The sequence below is a fragment of the Mobula birostris genome, chromosome 6 (assembly GCF_030028105.1).
Source record: "Mobula birostris isolate sMobBir1 chromosome 6, sMobBir1.hap1, whole genome shotgun sequence".
NCBI lineage: Eukaryota > Metazoa > Chordata > Chondrichthyes > Myliobatiformes > Myliobatidae > Mobula > Mobula birostris.
The window spans coordinates 187,121,608-187,140,080 of NC_092375.1; the positions used below are offsets into that span (position 1 = coordinate 187,121,608).

An 18,473-nucleotide genomic window follows, 5' to 3' on the forward strand; every position below is an offset into this window, starting at 1 on the left:
ATCATCATGTGCCATGCCCAGTTTGAACTTTGACTGCCATGGCCAACACACCCCTGTTTCGGGTCAAGTGGATCAATTCATTGGTATTCATTTCCAGTTCTCTGGCTGCTGTCTCCATCATCATTTGTCTTTGCCTTCCTCCTGCTTTCTACCCTTCAATCTTTCCCATAATTACCGTGCATTCTAACTCCTCTTTCCTAATCACATGTCCAATGAAAGCATGTTGCCTTTTCATGATCTCATACATTATTTCTCTTTTTGTGCTTGCTCTGTTCATGCCATCCTTGTTAGATATTCATTTTGTCCATGATATTCTTTGCATCCTCCTCAAAAACCACATCATTGCTGCTTCAATTTTTCACTTTTTCCCCCTCTTTTTGCACTACTTAATTAATTTAATCATTTTATATATACTTATAGTAATTTATCATTGTTTTAATGTGTATTGCAATCTACTACTACCACAAAACAACAAATTTCACAACATATGCCAATGATATTAAACCTGATTCAGATCCTGACCCAAGGATGGTAGAGAGTTGCGAGACAGCTCTGATATAATCTGGATTCTTCTAATGCCTTGCCTGAGAAAAAGGTAACTTTAGTAAGCAATTTTAGTCAGAATAATTTTAGTTCATTTAGAAATGGCAGAGGGAAAGAAGCTGTTCCTGAATCACTGAGTGTGTCACTAGAAACAACGTTCTGCACAAAAAATATCTGGTTTTTATATAGCCTGAAAATGCCAGTTTCAAAAATTTTAATTTATGGCTTACAGTAACTTAATCATAGATTCTGTCAGCTGAATCTAAAGATCAAACATAAACATGGATACTCACCTGCATCATTTGAATATCTGCCATATTCAAGAGCAATTAATCCACTTCTGGTTGACTGTATTAGTATCCTCAAAATAACATAATGCAAACTATAAAGCATTATACTTAATAAGATACAAAAAGATGTATTTTATCAACAAAGCTCAAAGTAAATTTCATTATCAAACTACATACATGTCACCGTATACAACCCTGAGATTCATTTTCCCGTGGGCATACTAGGCAAATCTATAGAATAGTAACTACAACAGAATCAATGAAAGATCAACCTGAGTGCAGAAGACAACCAAATGCAAATGCAAATATAAATATAAATAAATAGCAATAAATAACGAGAACATGAGGTAACAAGATAAAGACACATTAAGGTGAGTCCATAGGTTGTGGGCGACACACACAAAATGCTGGAGGAACTCAGCAGGCCAGGCAGCAGCTACGGAAGACAGTACATTCGATGTTTCAGGCCAAGACCTTTCATCAGGACTGGAAAAAAAGTCCAGTCTTCAGTCCTAATGAAGGGTCTCAGCCCAAAACGTCAACTGGCCTGCTGAGTTCTTTCAGTATTTTGTGTGTGTTGACTGGATTTCCAACATCTGCAGCTTTTCTCTTGTTTGTCATTGGTTGTAAGAACATCTTGTTCAATCTCAATTTAATTTCTGATCCTTGGGGTTCTTACAGGAGTTAAGACTGACAAACAGTCTTAATTTCAAGGTTTCAGTTTATTTTAGAGTACAAACCAACATACAAATACAAAGCAAACTAAATAAAGAGCTGAGAAATAATGCTGAGGCGAATTACCGTTAAGGGGTGTAAGACAAAGGAATAAAGATGGCGCTTCTGAAAAAGGTATCACTTTTATACATAAGATAAAGAAAATTCCTCAGATAGTGATAAATTAGTCAATAGGCTACACAATTACTACAATTACATCAAGTGGATAACATGCTGATACTTACCCAATGAAAAATGAGAGATGTGTTAAACCGTTAGGTTAGCTGCTCTACCGCTTTCTGCCAGTGAGTGTGAAAACTACATGAATTTGTTAAAAAGTACAAATCTTGTAAAAAATGTTTTTAAAAACAATCTCAATGGATGGGCAAGTGAGTGTAGTTACTCCCTTTTGTTTGAGCCTGATGGGTGAAGAATAGTAACTGTTTTTGAATGTGGTGGTGCATGTCCTGGGGCTCTTGTCATGCCGAATCTCTGCAGACGTCTGAGGAAGCAGGGGCACTACTATGCTTTCCTTGCAATTATAATTACATGCTGGGTCCAGGACAGATCCTCCGAACTAATAATACCCAGGAATTTGAGGTTGCTAACCCTCTCCATTTCTGATCTCCATTGAGGACTGACTCATTGGCCTCTAGTTTTCCTCTCCTGAAGTCTACAATCAGCTCTTTGGTCTTGCTGACATAGCGTGAGAGGTTGTTGTTATGACACCACTCATCACCACCTTTGATTCAGCCCACAATAGTGGTATCACATTGAATATGGTATTGGTAATGAGTGTTGGTGTTAAACTTATTGGAACAGACATCAGTTATGTCATATGTACAAACTCCACTTGAGTAATTTGCTCCCACTGAAGTCAATTTAACCCAAAGGACCAAGGAAAAGTTTCTACCTCCTATGCTTTTTAAACCAGACACCAAGCAAAAGTAAGATTGGATGCTGCAGTCTCCACACAGGTTTAACTTGCAGAAGTGTCCCAAAGACAACGATTGAGTTCATTTCAGGGCGTAAACAAAAACAATGAACAAATGAACAAATACAGAACCTTCGAAATTCAGATAGAATATTTAAGAGATGGCTAATCCTAGGCTGGTAGTGTTCTACTTCAATCCAAGGTACATTTTATTGTAAACACGAGAAAGTCTGCGGATACTGGAACTCCAAAGGTGGTTATAAGGTGATAGGTGAAGCCAGGTGGGAAGCCTCCTCCTTCCCTTTTTCCTCAGGTCCACTCTCCTCTTCTGTGTGTTTTGCTTTCATTTTATCTTTTCTGGACAGAAGCTTGATTCCTGCCCAAAATGATCAGTAATTTATAACCCACACACAAAATTACAAGTCATTAACGTGTTCAAGAACAGTTGTTACCCTCGAACCAGTGGAGGTAACTTCACTTGCCCAGCACTGAAACGTTCCCACTACCTATGGACTCACTTTCAATGACCCTTGATATTTATTACTTATTTATTTATTATCATTTCTTTTTCTTTCTTCTCACTTTTGCACAATTTGATGTATTTTTTCCATTGGTTGTCCATCCTGTTGGTGTGGTCTTTCATTGATTCTATTAAGATTTTTGGATTTATTGAGTGTGCCTGCAAGAAAATGAATCTAAGGGTTACATACGGTGACATAAATGTACTTTGATAATAAATTTACTTTGAATGCTGAAATGAGTTAGGCTGATTTAAAATCTAAATCCTGCTAAAAAGTAGTACTCCTTTTGAAATCATTGCTTCATAGAAATGAAAATCTAATTCACCTTAAGATGCTGGGCAGAGAAGTAAAGATACAGTGGAAGAGAAGATTCGGAGAAACAAAACTCAGAAAAGAGAAGAATTACAAGGTATGATAGACAAAAAGAAACAAGGGAGAACAGACAGTTTTCGATCATACAAAGAAAATGGCATGTGGTACTACTGAACTACAACCCTAATAGTCTCACATTCCCAAACCAGCTCTTCCACTCTCATATCCTACCATGTTTCTACATTTTGCATCAACATTTTACCACTACCAGACATTTACTCATACATGTTCAGAGTTTCCATCTACACCAGTTTCCTATTGTCACTCACACTCCTCTATTTTATCTCTAGCCCACGAATCCAAGTCTCAACTTTTCCAAATTGCTTTACAATCTCTCTACTATCTTAATCTTGAACATTAAAGACTTCCTGCTTTTATGACTCCTGAGCCCTTCCAGCTGATATTCTCCAGTCCTCATAAACCAAGCAAAGTCACAGAAAACCCCACCACAGATACAAACCCATCGGCCCATCCAATCCATGCCAAACCAGTTGATCTGCTTACTCTCATTGCCCTGCACCCAGACCACAGCCCCCCACACCCCTCCCATCCATGTACCTATCCAAACTTCTCTTGAATGTTGAAATCAAAATTGTATCCATTACTTGTGCTGGCAGCGTGATCCACACTCTTAATGGGTCAATGGTCAATGGATCTTCCCAGGCAAACATTTTCAAGAGATATGGCAAAAATAGATTAAGAAACTAAACAGGCTAAGGAATAATGAAATAAAGACAGAAAATTCTATCACAAAAGTTCTGGTGAAGATTATTTACCCTAAAACATTAATACTATGTCTCTTTCCACAGATGCTACCTGACCTGTTCAGCATTCTCTAGCATTTTCTACTTTTCCATTTTAGATTTCCAGCATTTTGATCTTCAGGTCGAGAAATAATGATTTGCTAAAGCACTGCTCAAGTTCCAAAAGATTTTTTAAATAATTTGCCAATACATGTAATTATCACAATTATCCATGTTATAGAGTAACCTTCCTCTAGTTCTACACCAACTTCCTTGGTAACAAAAGTGGACACACAAATGCAAGTTTTCTCCAACCTGTATAAATAAGCACTAAATTTGGCTGATGGTGTAACGTGCCCTGGGGATGGACACTGGGGGAGTTGAAAGGGCAGTGGTTCTTGAGCAACTCAATCAGACTTACTGCTTTCTTGATAACCTCCAAGAGGACCACAACCTCGTTGTGGTTTGGAGGCTTGTGTGCCTCAATGACCCAGAGTTGTGGTGGCTGGAGTCAGGGCTTTTTGGTTTGGTTCTAAACAGGTCAAAGGGAAGAGGTCAGACTAAAACCAGTCCACTGGCCCTCTAGGTTCAGGAGTTCAGCTCAGTGCTAACAACCCTGTCAGGTAAAGCAAAACTCTTATGGAAACAGCAATGAAAAATCCTCTATACTGGTGTCCCCCACTTTTTGTACGTTCGCTTTACGAAACCTCACTGTTACGAAAGACCTACATTAGTATCCTGTTTTCACTGTTACGAAAAAATCAGCGTGCGATAAAAAATTCAGCGTGCGATAAAAAGCAGCGCGCGCCCCGAGCAGCAGCTCTCCTCGGATTCGGAACAGCATTGCTTAAACACGTGTCTGTGAGCAGCCATTTGCAAGATGAGTTCTGAGGTATTGGAAAGGCCTAAAAGAGCTCGTAAGGGTGTTACAATTAGCGTAAAACTAGACATAATTAAGCGTTTCGATTGCAGTGAACGAAGTAAGGACTAAATGAGTTTGGCTTGTGAAAGCTGACGAAGATGATGTTGAAGAGGTTTTCGCATCCCATGACCAAGGACTGATAGATGAAGAGCTGATTCAATTGGAAGAGGAAAGGATAACAATCGAAACCGAATGCAGTAGCGAAAGTGAAGCAGCTACGTGAGATTTTCGCTGCAATGATAAAGTACGACTTTAATTTTGAACGGGTACGTAGGTTTAGGGGATATTTGCAAGATGGTTTGAGTCCTTACAAAGAACTGTATGACAGAAAAACGCGCGAAGCTCAGCAGTCAAGCAAGCCTTCCACATCAGCCACAGCAGACGACGAACCTCGACCTTTGACATTGAGGCGGGCAGTCATAGGAGAAGATGAGCTACCTGCTCTAATGGAAACGGACGATGACGAGATGACACCACAGTATCCCACCGCCCCAACACCCAGGCCGCGGACAGATACTATACCGATTCGCGGAGAATGCAGCAGTAGCCGGGAGGCACACAGCACATCTTTAAGAAAAAAGCCAAAATAAACATGTTAATTAATTAGATGCTGCACCACACGTAAATGTCGGCCCAGATCAAAGGCGATGCAATCGGAAATCGGCACTGATCTGGGCCGACAATTATGTGCCAGGCAACACCTAATTAATTAGTATGTTTATTTCGGCTTTTTTCTTAAAGATGTGCTGGATGCCTCCCGGCTACCGCTGGACCCCTGCATGCCTCGCGGCAATGTATCGGTCGGCGGCCCGGAGGGGCCACTGCACCACCCAACTTGCGACGATTCAGTCTAACACACCATCAGTGTGCTCGGTGCCGTCCCGATTCCGGTAAGTGATACTACACTGTATATACATTATTTCTACTTTATATAGGCTGTGTACTTTCACGTGTTATTTGGTATGATTTGGCAGCTTCATAGCTTAAAGGTTACTGAAGAGAGTGTTCTTGCCAACAGCACTTGCGTGAGATTTTCGCTACCGAGAACAGTGCAGTAATGACTGTGGAAATGTATTTCTACTTTATGTAGGCTGTGTATTTATCATATCATTCCTGCTTTTAATATGTGTTACTGTTATTTTAGGTTTTATGTGTTATTTGGTATGATTTGGTAGGTTATTTTTGGGTCTGCGAACGCTCACAAGATTTCCCCATATAAATAAATGGTAATTGCTTCTTCGCTTTACGACATTTCGGCTTACGAACCGTTTCATAGGAACGCTCTACCTTCGGATGGCGGGGGAAACCTATATGTGTATGTGACTGCATGGACAGACACAGAAGGAGAACCTTCATTGCTGCCCTAAATGCCAGTAATGGGCAGCAAGTAAGTAATGAAGTTACAGCAAAATCCCACAAAAGATTCCAAGACTTCATGCATACTACATTTTGCAGTAATTTTATGTACTTCTGCTACAAAAACACTAAAGTTCATGACATATGTGAGTGATTATATGACTCCAATATGGGTCTCTATTGTGGACAGAGTGGGAAGAGGGCAGACAGAGCAGAATCACGATTGGGAAAGGGGAAAGGAGAGCAGAGGGAGCAGGAAGCTCAGAGAGACATTCTATAATGATCAATAAACCAAATGTTTGGAATGAAGTGACTTTGCCTGGTGTCTCAGAGCTGGGTGTGTCTGCACCCATACCATCCACTGCACCTGGCACTTCTCTGCCACCTATCCCACACCCCTCCCGTGGCACTCCACCCTCACCATTCCCAACATCCTTTGCTTCCGTCAGATTTACAAACTTGCACTCTGCTCCATATTGACAAAAACAGTACTGTACAAATGTCTTAGACAACCTAGCTAAGAATACATACATTTAAGTCACTTAATTTTGAACAAATTTCTCTATTGTCAGCTGTTCTAGTGTAACCTTGTGGTGAAATCCATAAGAATAAATAATTATTTAGCAAGAACTTTCTTTATATGTGTATCTGCAGAAGAATATACAATTTCTAGAGAAAATTATGCCATCTTTTGTAAGAATTTAACCAAAATTCTAATATTGAAAACTCAGTATTTTTATGGTACGAACCCGATTGTGCCAGCCTCCAAGGTTTAGATGCTCCGATTTTCTGGAGTATGGACAGTGGGCGTGATCCCTTTGAAGATTCTAGTTCGCTCCAGTAATTAGCGGCCATGTTTCGGTGCCAAGATCTAGATATTTAAAGAGCACCTGAATTCAGGCTTAGGGCTCAACTTTAGTTCAGTATGTGATTGAGTTTAGGATTTTTGTCTCATTTGGCTTCTCATCTAGTTTCATCAGTTTCTTGTCCAGCATCTAGTCAAGAAGCCTGTTCTCATCTCAATCTTGAAATCCTGTCTCGATTCTGGTCTGGGATACTCCAGCATTTGGATCCTTTCCATCCTCACCTAGGCCCCTCGTCACAAGTATTTTTTGCTAGATCTATGATTGAAATTGATAATGGCAAACAGTAATTACTGAAATGACAGAAATATTGAATATAAAAATGAAAATTGGTTGCTACCATAGTAAATGCTTTGAAGAGTTGGAGCGCCACTTTTTCTTTTCTTATGTTGTCTCAGGAATGTCAAAGTGGTAAAGAGAACAGAGACCCTTTATGTTAACGCTCTACTCTGACTGTGCTGTTCCAGGATTTTCTGCACAACCCAAACAATTATCCTGAGAAAACGTTGAGGTTCACTCCCAAAATAATAAGGTAACGGATGTAGTTATTCCTGATTTCCAGGTTCACAGATTAACCTCCTCTTAAAACTTGGAACGGAGATGAGAAGCAATTTCTTTAGCCAGAGAGTGGTGAATCTGTGGAACTCAGTGCCATATGCGGCTGTGGAGGCCAAGCAATTGGTATACTTAAAGCAGATGTTGATAAAATGCTTGATTAGAAGCTTAGATTAGATTAGATGCTTGATATCAAGAGATATGGGAAGAAGGCAGGAGATTGGGGCTGAGGGGGAAAATGGATCAGCCATGAAGAAATGGTGCAGCAAAATTGATGGGCCAAATAGCCTAATTCTGCTCCTATATGTTATGGTCTAAGACTTGCAAATATGAGGTATACTTAATTTCTGGTTGGGAACACACATCAGGACCTTCCTCAAATGATGGTATTTGAGGTTGAGGAGCAAGAAATCAACCGGCAGCTTACATTTCCTCCTTGTTCCTCTTCAGTATGACTTTGAGCTCAGTTCCTTCTTCTGATGATATTCCAGCAGTAACACTGGACAACAAATTATTTTCAAAAGTATTACTTCTCCATAATTGTTTTGTCCCTATGATAGGCCGCTTGAAGCTAAACACAAATATAATTTCAGGCTACTTGCATCACATAGGAATTTCACGAAACAGGAAATTAACTTATATTAAATATAATGCATTTAATTGCATCAACAGTGCTGATGCTTTACAATAATTCAACTAAACTAAAAATATTTTGTTGATGATTTTTGTTTGTAAGTGTTGGAGGCTTCTCGTTTAAGTGTCCAACAATAAGCAACCAACTCAACCAACACTGATGGATTGCAGTTTCCTTATATCATTTCTCAATGACCGCAATGTCCCGGTGAAACCTTTCACCATGCTCATTACTGACAGTGCCAAGGTTTGCAGGGAAGTTGTCCAAGTGGGAATGCAGAAAATGAACCTTTAGTGACAAGTTGCAATTCATGGTCTCATATGTTTGGAGCATGCTGTCCACCAGCTGCATATAGTTTGATGCTCTAAAGTTGCCAAGAAAAATTTCAACATCTTTGAATGCCTTGCATGCGATTTTCTCTGGTCCCACTAGAGGATCTTTGATGACCTGTCTGATTTGTTGATGAACAAAAATGCCTTCCTTAACTCTGGCATCAGTTATTCTGGGTAACATCTATCTCAAGTATCGAAATCCTTCATGATAATTTTTGTGTCCAGTGAGAGCAGGTTCTATCCTTGCAGACGTGAATGTAGTAATTCTGCTTTTATCTTTGACAAGCCCAACTCATTGATCAGGTCACTTAACTCAGATTGACTTATCGGATGAGGCTCACTGGACATAAAGGGTTCAAAGTCTGTTTCAGCATCAATGTCACTTTCCATTCCTGGGTCATGTATCATGGCATCTTCATCTGCCTCCTCTAAACTCCATGTTCTGTTTTCCTAAAGCCTGTCCTGCCATGTAACGTCCACCCTGACTAAGCATGCCCAGGCATGCCCGGCCAAGATAGAAAACTTTGCAGCTTACATTGTGTGCAACATTTTAATTGACTAGAATTATAAAATGAATAAGAAATATAGGCAATTTCAAAAAAAATGGTGATGATAGAGAAATTTCATGGTGATTTTCATGATCATCAGCCCAAAATCCACAAGTTACACCCAAAAGTATACAGGAAGCAAAATCTTTGTTGCCCAGTGTAACCAGGAGCTTCTCAAACTGCAGACAGGTTTCTGCCATTCTCTGTCCCCAGTTTGAGGGCTTGCTAATATGGATAGAGGACTGAGGTGTGGGCAGATGCAGAACCTGCTTAATATACTAATTTATTCAAAATCTGCTATATTCACCCATGAAAATCACCTGCGTTATCAGCCACATCTGGAGTATTGTTTAAAAATGCAAACAACAGGAATTCTGCAGATGCTGGAAATTCAAGCAACATACATCAAAGTTGCTGGTAAACGCAGCAGGCCAGGCAGCATCTCTAGGAAGTGGTACAGTCGACGTTTCGGGCCGAGACCCTTTGTCAGGACTAACTGAAGGAAAAGCTAGTAAGAGATTTGAAAGTGGGAGGGGGAGGGGTAGATCCAAAATGATAGGAGAAGACACAAGGGGGAGGGATGGAGCCAAGAGCTGGACAGAGGGGATATGAGAGAATCATGGGACAGGAGGCCCAGGGAGAAAGACAAGCAGGGGGGGGGACCCAGAGGATGGGCAAGGGGTGTAGTCAAAGGGACAGAAGGAGAAAAAGGAGAGTGAGAGAAAGAATGTGTGTATAAAAATAAATAATGGATGGAGTACGAGGGGGAGGTGGGGCATTAGCAGAAGTTAGAGAAGCCAATGTTCATGTCATCAAGTTGGAGGCTACCCAGACGGAACATAAGGTGTTGTTCCTCCAACCTGAGTGTGGCTTCATCTTTACAGTAGAGGAGGCCGTGAATAGACATGTCAGAATGGGAATGGGATGTGGAATTAAAATGTGTGGCCACTGGGAGATCCTGCTTTCTCTGGCGGACAGAGCGTAGGTGTTCAACAAAGCGGTCTCCCAAAGTGCTACACATGCCCTTACACTTCCTCCCTTACCACCATTCAGGGCCCCAGACAGTCCTTCCAGGTGAGACAACACTTCACCTGTGAGTTGGCTGGGGTGATATACTGCATCCGGTGCTCCTGATGTGGCCTTCTATATATTGGCGAGACCTGATGCAGACTGAGAGACCGCTTTGCTGAACACCTACGCTCTGTCCGCCAGGGAAATCAGGATCTCCCAGTGGCCACACATTTTGATTCCACATCCCATTTCCATTCTGACATGTCTATCCACGGCCTCCTCTACTGTAAAGATGAAGCCACACTCAGGTTGGAGGAACAACACCTTATATTCCATCTGGGTAGTCTCCAACCTGATGGCATGAACATTGACTTCTCTAACTTCCGCTAATGCCCCACCTCCCCCTCGTACCCCATCCGTTATTTATTTTTATACACACATTCTTTTTCTCACTCTCCTTTCCTCCCTCTGTACCTCTGACTATACCTTTTGCCCATCCTCTGGGTCCCCCCCCCCACCCCCGTCTTTCTCCCTGGGCCTCCTGTCCCATGATCCTCTCATATCCCCTTTGCCAATCACCTGTCCAGCTCTTGGCTCCATCCCTCCCCCTCCTGTCTTCTCCTATCATTTTGGATCTCCCCCTCCCCCTCTCAAATCTCTTACTATCTCTTCCTTCAGTTAGTCCTGATGAAGGGTCTCGGCCTAAACCGTCGACTGTACCTCTTCCTACAGATGCTGCCTGGCCTGCTGCATTTACCAGCAACTTTGATGTGTGTTTCTGGAGTATTGTGTACACTTCTGGGCACCCCACTATAGGAAGGATGTTGAGACTTTGGAGAAGGTGCAGAAGAGGTTTACCAATATGCTGCCTGGTTTAGAGGGTATGTGCTATCACAAGAGGCTGAATAAACTTAGGACATTTTCTCTGGAACACTAGAGGCTGAGGGGAGATCTGATAGAGGTTTACAAGATTATGAGAGGCATAAATAGAGTGGACAGAGAGTATTTGTTTCCCAGGGTTGAAATGTCTAATACCAGACGGAATGTATTGGAAGTGAAAGGGGGCAGGTGCAAAGGGGATGTAAGGGGTAAGTTTTTTTTTTAAACTCAGAGTCGTGGATGCATGGGGGAATGTGCTCCTGGTATGGTGGTAGAGGCAAATACTGCACATTAGAGGCGTTTAAGAGATGTTTGGATAGTCACCTGGATGTAAGAAAGATGGAGGGCCATGGATATGGTGTAGGTAGGAGGGATAAGTGTTTGGGTGACTTTGATTTGCTTTTTAGCTTGGTTGGTACACCATTGTGGGCCAAAAGGCCAGCTCCTGTGCTGTATTGTCGTATGTTCTATAGGCTCTGATAAAGCACTGTGTCACACAAAGTATAACACATCTAATCATTGAAAATAATTTCTTGACTTGCATATGAATATTAACCAAAGCTGGGACATTATATTTCAAAGTGCCAAACATGTAATGAAGTAGTACAACATCATTAACCTCTGGAATGAAGATGAAAACTTACAACTGCCTTCCTGCTTGTTAACTCTGTTGCCAGCCAGAAATTAAATAGTGCCAATTATTTAAAACATGGAGTTAGACATCTTAAAGGAGGACAGTTTAAACACCTTAGCAAAAAAGTTTTGCTTCTCTCAATTTGAATCTTGATTTCAGCAATTATTTTTTATGTTTTAATTTCTTCCTCTTCTATTTTTATTAATCTCCCTTCTCTATGTCTTGTTGGTAAATAATCTGTGACTAACGTTGCTTCACCACAACCTCTCAGCTGTAACTATCATTTGTGTAGTTCTTGGTCTCAGCACTGTCACTGACCTTCCTGTTCTCTCCACTCCTCCTTCTTCTTGGCAGTTTAAAACATATTTGATTTCTTTTTATCTACTTCTGTTTTAGGTCATTGCCCTGAAATACAGTAGTAGCTTTTCTTCACATATGTCATTCGACCCATTGAATATTCCCTGCATTTTCTGCTTATTCCAGCCATGATCAAACAAATTGACGTAGCCATGGCAATGTAGCAGTTAGTGCAATGCTATCACAGTTTGGGCATCGGAGTTTGGAGTTCAATCCCGGCACCATCTGTAAGGCATACGTCCTCCCCGTGGAATGCATGAGTTTTCCCACTGTCCAAAGACGTACCGGGTAGGTTAACTGATTCATTGTAAATTGTCCCGTGAATGGGTTAGGATCAATTTGGGGATGTTGGGCGTTGTTGTGGAGGCGTGGCTCAAAGGGCCTACTCTGTATTGCTTCTCCAAATAAATAATTTAAACAAATAAATTTTCCAAATATGCTTTCCTTACAATAACCAATCAAATATATTTCAAAGTACATTACCAAAGTATGGATACTATAAACAACCCTTTGATTCAATAGACAATAGGTGCAGGAGTAGGCCATTCGGCCCTTCGAGCCAGCACCGCCACTCACTGTGATCATGGCTGATCATCCACAATCAGTATCCAGTTCCTGCCTTATCCCCATAACCTTTGATTCCTCTATCTTTAAGAGCTCTATCCATCTCTTTCTTGAAAGCATCCAGAGACTTGGCCTCCACAGCCCTCTGGGGCAGAGCATTCCATATATCCACCACTCTCTGGGTGAAAAAGTTTTTCCTCAACTCCGTTCTAAATGGCCTACCCCTTATTCTTAAACTGTGGCCACTGGTTCTGGACTCACCCATCATCTCCTTACAGGCAGCCACAAAACAAAGAAACCCAATTGAACCCATTAAAAAGACCGTCAAACACCCAATCAGAAAAAAGCAAATCAGGCAAACAATAGAAGTAATCAAATAACACACAGAACCGAAGTTCACAAAAGTGAGCTCACAGCCATAAAGCCAGTTATCACTGCAGCCGATCCAGGAGCCCATGAGTGGCAGGCCACAGCCTCAGTTCAGAGCAAAGGTGAGTAAACCTCGCGGAGCAGTGAGGTGAACACTGGCCCGTCCTTCACTTCTGGCCCCAACACCCTCACATTTTCAATCTGGTTTGCTGCTTAAGTCGGCCAAATCTTGGATCATTCCTTGCTCTCAGACCTGGGCCCTGCTGCTTCAATACATTCTGCAGCCTGGTCCCCACAACCTCGATACGCTCTCAGGTCCAGGCCCCACCACCTCGATTCGGCCTGTACCTGACCTTTCTCATTCTGCTCAGCGCATGAATTGGTCAGACCTGTGGTCTTTCCTCATCTCGGGCCTGGACCCAGCCCCGCTGCCTCGGTTACACTGTTCTATCATACTGCTTTATTTACAATATTCCAGAGTTTTGCATTTGGGTGGCCCTAACTCATACATCATTCATGTAAGAAGACTGAAAGCACTAATGGACAATTTCAGCTCAAAGAATTCTGCTCTCCTTGAATTTTGATATACAGTTGAGCACTAGATAAAGAGCACTGTAAGTTCATAAAAGAACATATTGAAAAGATTATTGTTTTTGTATATGTCTTTACACGATATTCAGAGCTTCTATATGAGTTATTTTACATTTTTAGTTTTGTTAGTTGTTTGGGATATAGTGTGCATGCAATTTATAGTCCTCTTTGAATATTTTGAGAATATGCAAATTTCATAAAGTTTGAGTGGAGATGTAACCCAGTCAATATGACCAGCATGTATTCAGCTACAAGACACAAGACCATAAGATATTGGAGCAGAGTTAAGCCATTTGACCCATCGAGTCTGCTCCACCATTTCAGTGTGGCTGACCCATTTTCCCTCTCAGTCCCAATCTCTTGCCTTCTTCCCGTATCCCTTCAGCAACCTATCTATCTCTGCCTTAAATATACCCAATGACTTGGCCTCCACAAGTGCCTGTGGCAATGAATTCCACAGGTTCACCACTCTCTGCCTAAATAAATTCCTCCTCATCTCTGTTCTAAAAGGACCCCCCTCTATTCTGAAGCTGTGTCCCCTGGTCTTACTCCCCCACCACAGGAATCATCTTCTCCACATCCATTATATTGAGGTCTTTCAACATTCAATGGGTTTCATTGAGGTCACCCCTCATTCTTCCGAATTTCAGTGAGTAGAGCCATCAAACATTCCTCATGTGACAAGCCTTTCAATCCTGGAATCATTTTTGTGAATCTCTTTTGAACCCTCTGCAATGTCAGCATTCCCTTTCTTCGATAAGGGGCCCAGAATTGCTCACAATACTCCAAGTGAGGCCTCACCAGTACCTCATAAAGCCTCAACATTATATCCTTGCTTTTATATTCTCATCAAAACATAATCTAATTGAATGTAAAATCATTGATCAAAGAATAGTTATTATTTATGTCCTGGAGGCCATTCAACCCATTGTGTGCATGCTGATCACCAGAGTTGGATATAAAAACAAATGAAATATTTGGGGTATAAAACACAATTATAACATGACGTTATTCTATAATGTCCTAAAATGCCAAATTAAATAAAAGGACCAATTCACATAATGAAGTGGCTAGAGTTCAAAGAAATTTCCATCATAATGCATGCTTTAAGATCGATCTATTTAAAATCCACGGGACACTGAGAAATCACACCAATAAAAGATTAGAGGCCCCGTCCTGAGCACAACAAGAAAAAGTTTGAACAGGTATTTTTCCAACTGCAGCAAATGCTATTTTTTCAACCACACGTTAGAGTTAAAATGTTTCAGATGTACATCGGTTAAAACAGTTAGTTAGGAATTCTGCATGGAAATGAGGAAAATATTGACCTAATGTTTTATAGAAATTTATTTTGAAACAGATATTCTGCTTTTCCGAGCAGCAGTGGGATAACTGATTACTCGATTTACTCTAAGGAGATTACGATAGCCACGGGAAGAGATTACAGTGGTGCATTTTGAGCGCCGCGCAGTAATGTACGTGCAGACCACAAAACACGCTGCACTCTTAAATATTTCCAACAGCTTCCCTGATCAACAAATGGTCGAGAAGTCTCACTGTACATCAGTGTGTACCAAGTTAAGCAAATATGAATTCTACAAAACTATACAGTAAAAGAAAGGCAGGGACTTGAAAACCAGATTAAAAGCACTAGACCAATTAACAGATTCCCCAAATCTGCTGGTCACATGCCCACCCATGTTACCTAGCAACAAGACAACTCACCAAAAGTTCGTCAAGAAGAATTTCAAATCTGTAGCTGAGTTGTGCTTTGTTGCAATGGAAGAAATATTGGTTACTGTCATTTTGTTTTGAAATGCGGTAAAAACTTTCACCTGACGAATGGGGCAAATGGTCGAAGATAAAAGTACTGCATGCTATTTTACTTACAAAATTGTCACAAACACAGGGAATATCGCGAACTACAGTTGAAACGATAGCGATATGCCGTGAATAGCGGAATTCAGTCACACTGTCCGAAGTACCCAAGCACAACCTTTACCTGATGCATCCTGCTGGGTCCATTATTCATCGCTTTTCAGTGCCAGTTTAATAGGTTTGTAATATATCCAAATGGCAATTCAAATACATGTTAAAATTAAGTGCTAATTACATTGTGAGGGATGAGATTTATGCCCAGCAAAATGCCTCCTACATGTTAAATATCATTCAGTGGAATAATAATTTCTCCAGTCCAAAGGGAAACAACATTTCTAACTAAAAACGTATTTGTGGTCGTCGTATAATGTACTTCACAAAAAGCTCTGTAATTATTCTAAGTAACATGCTATTTTGCATTCGAGTGGATAAAATAATATAAAAGTATTTTTCCCAGAAAATTAGAAAATTTCTAATCTTATATAACTTCTTACCTTCTGGGTTGCATTGAACTCTGAGCAAACTTGCAAGAAGAAGAAGTATGCATGACTGGCCGGCCATGCTACAGCCCTGTGTCGGATTCTTCCCCAGCTTCTGCTGAAGCTGGCTTTGTAAGAGAAGGTTGTGGAACCTGGTTGATGTACAGCCCGGCTATCTCTTTATTTTCTCTCCTGATGCTAGCTGGGAAAAGGCGTGTTCGAAAGTGGGGACATAGCGTTTGCACAAACCCGCTCATTGCTCAGAGGGCGCTGCTTACAGGGGCCCTGGATGCAGCATAATGCAAAGCTGTCTGCTGTATAAGGGAACTATCTGTAATCCCCCAAACCGTTATGAGCACGCTATTTCATATTGACACGGCATTCTAGCACTTCGCTCCGATTACTAAAGCAGCTCTGTTCAACTTGCTTTGAAATCTGAATTGAAATTAGGATCGATATGAAATAAACTGTAAAAACGTTCATCAACTTTTTCTCCTTGCATTTTCTTCATTTTCCTGATTATTTGCGTTGTTTCTTCCAAACACGTGATAATTTTATATTTTATCTACAATCTAAACTGAAAGCATTTTATACTGTTTCAGTCAGATTCGTAACATACACTTTTATTTAATATTGCCAATCAGCCCCATGAAATATTTACTCTGTAATTATAGTGAAGTTGCTGCATTTCCCGGCGTGGGAATGTTTGTTATGCATGTTCAGGGCGGCGTGGTGTTGGTACGGCACAGCACCGGGGTCAACCCTTGACGCTGCGGTACAGCACGAGGGTCAGATCAGCATATTCAATGAGCTTCCTGACACTTCCCCATCACAAAGAGCAAACCTTCCCACACCCTCCATCATCAGGAATGCCCCAGCCACTACCACTCCCCAACTAACCCCTGCAACCCTCATTCCTCCAACTCCACCGAAAGCCCGTCACTACTCAGAATGGCCCTTACAACTTTTTTTAGAAAGTTTCCTCGCTTTCTTTTGTTGCTCTTTTGTTTTATTGTTGCCAACTTGATGAAATTCTTGTCGTGGTTTCACAGCAAGAGTCAAACGGACCAAATGTAACCAGCTGCGTTTCTTTATGAGGCCGGTGATAAAGCGGCTAATCCTACCGCTGCCCCGGGAAGAGAGAACCAAAGGATAGCGCAAATGAGATTTAAAATTGTAATGAAAAAATGCCAAATAGGTGTAACACGTCTTCGAAACGCTACGTAGGACATGGACAAAACGATACATTGAACGGTACAAATCAATTTGCAGATAATGAGCAGTTTGAGAGATGTCTTACTGGCTCGGTATCGTATTGCTGGGTCTGATATATTCTCAATAAGTTGTTGATGCATTTATTAACCTCAAAATAAAATTAAAATAACGTTTACACCCTACTAGTCAACTGGGCGTTTTCATTGGTCCAAATAAGAAAATACTGATAGTGATACAAATATAACATTCAAATTAATCTGTTGCGAATGCAAACAGCTAGGCGGTCGAATTGAATCAGGAATTCTGTAACCAGTATTATCGCTAAATTATCATCAAACGTTTTGGCGAACCCGGTCTGAGACTGCAGTTCTTTAAACACCATCAGGCTAACGCTCGAGTTAGCAACAGAATTTTGAAAGGCTCATAAAATGTATTTATTGTGTCTCCTTAAAATAACTCTCTAGCACTCTTTCGTTATAACAATGTATATTGTGCAAAGTTACCTTGAAGTAAATGGTGTGCTTTAAAGGAAAGTCGGATGATAAATGTTGAAATAAACACAACAGTGTTGACTGGAAGGCAGACAGTGGATCCAGGCAGTGCATGCCCGTTAAATTCAATCGGAGGATTTATAGTGTTATTCACGTTAACAATTTATTTTGAAAGTAAAGTTCAGCCAAATGGAATTTCCAGTTATTTCTTATCCCCATGATTCGCGTAATTGTAGAAATTTTAATGAAAACGGGACAATAAAAGGTGTAAGAGAGCAAAGTTGATTTTAATTAGTCTGCTGACTATTACTAGTCCATATTGGTAGACGTAAGCAATTAATTAATTATTAATAGAGGGAATATGAAGATGTCCTTAAGTCAGTTAAACAACTGGTCTAGTCCGGTCACTGTCTATCGGTGCCCTTAAAATTTGCATAGATGGCATCATTTTCGAGGGAGTACTTACCTTAACAAAAGGTTTGGACTTTATTTTGAGTTAAAACTCTAAATCGCAAACTCAACCTGAGTACATGCCAAAGTTAAACTTTCGTATCACATACAAACCAAACATTCTTATTGTTTGCGTTTTTAAAATTCTTATTCAATCTGAATCTATTTATACGGTTGTGTTTTTTTGCTGAATCAGTGTATTTTATTTTGGCATTCGTTATTAACGTA

The 18,473-nt window shown here is 40.7% G+C and overlaps 1 protein-coding gene across 1 annotated transcript in view; it reads right to left on the minus strand.

Annotated features, from left to right (window-relative positions):
- Positions 1-16,171, minus strand: part of lrp2a (low density lipoprotein receptor-related protein 2a) — a 405,821-nt gene extending 389,650 nt beyond the window's left edge. The window contains exon 1 of the mRNA XM_072259785.1: positions 16,105-16,171. Coding sequence (XP_072115886.1) covers positions 16,105-16,171 — 67 coding nt within the window. The remainder of the gene's footprint in view (positions 1-16,104) is intronic.
- Between the last annotated feature and the right edge of the window lie 2,302 nt (positions 16,172-18,473).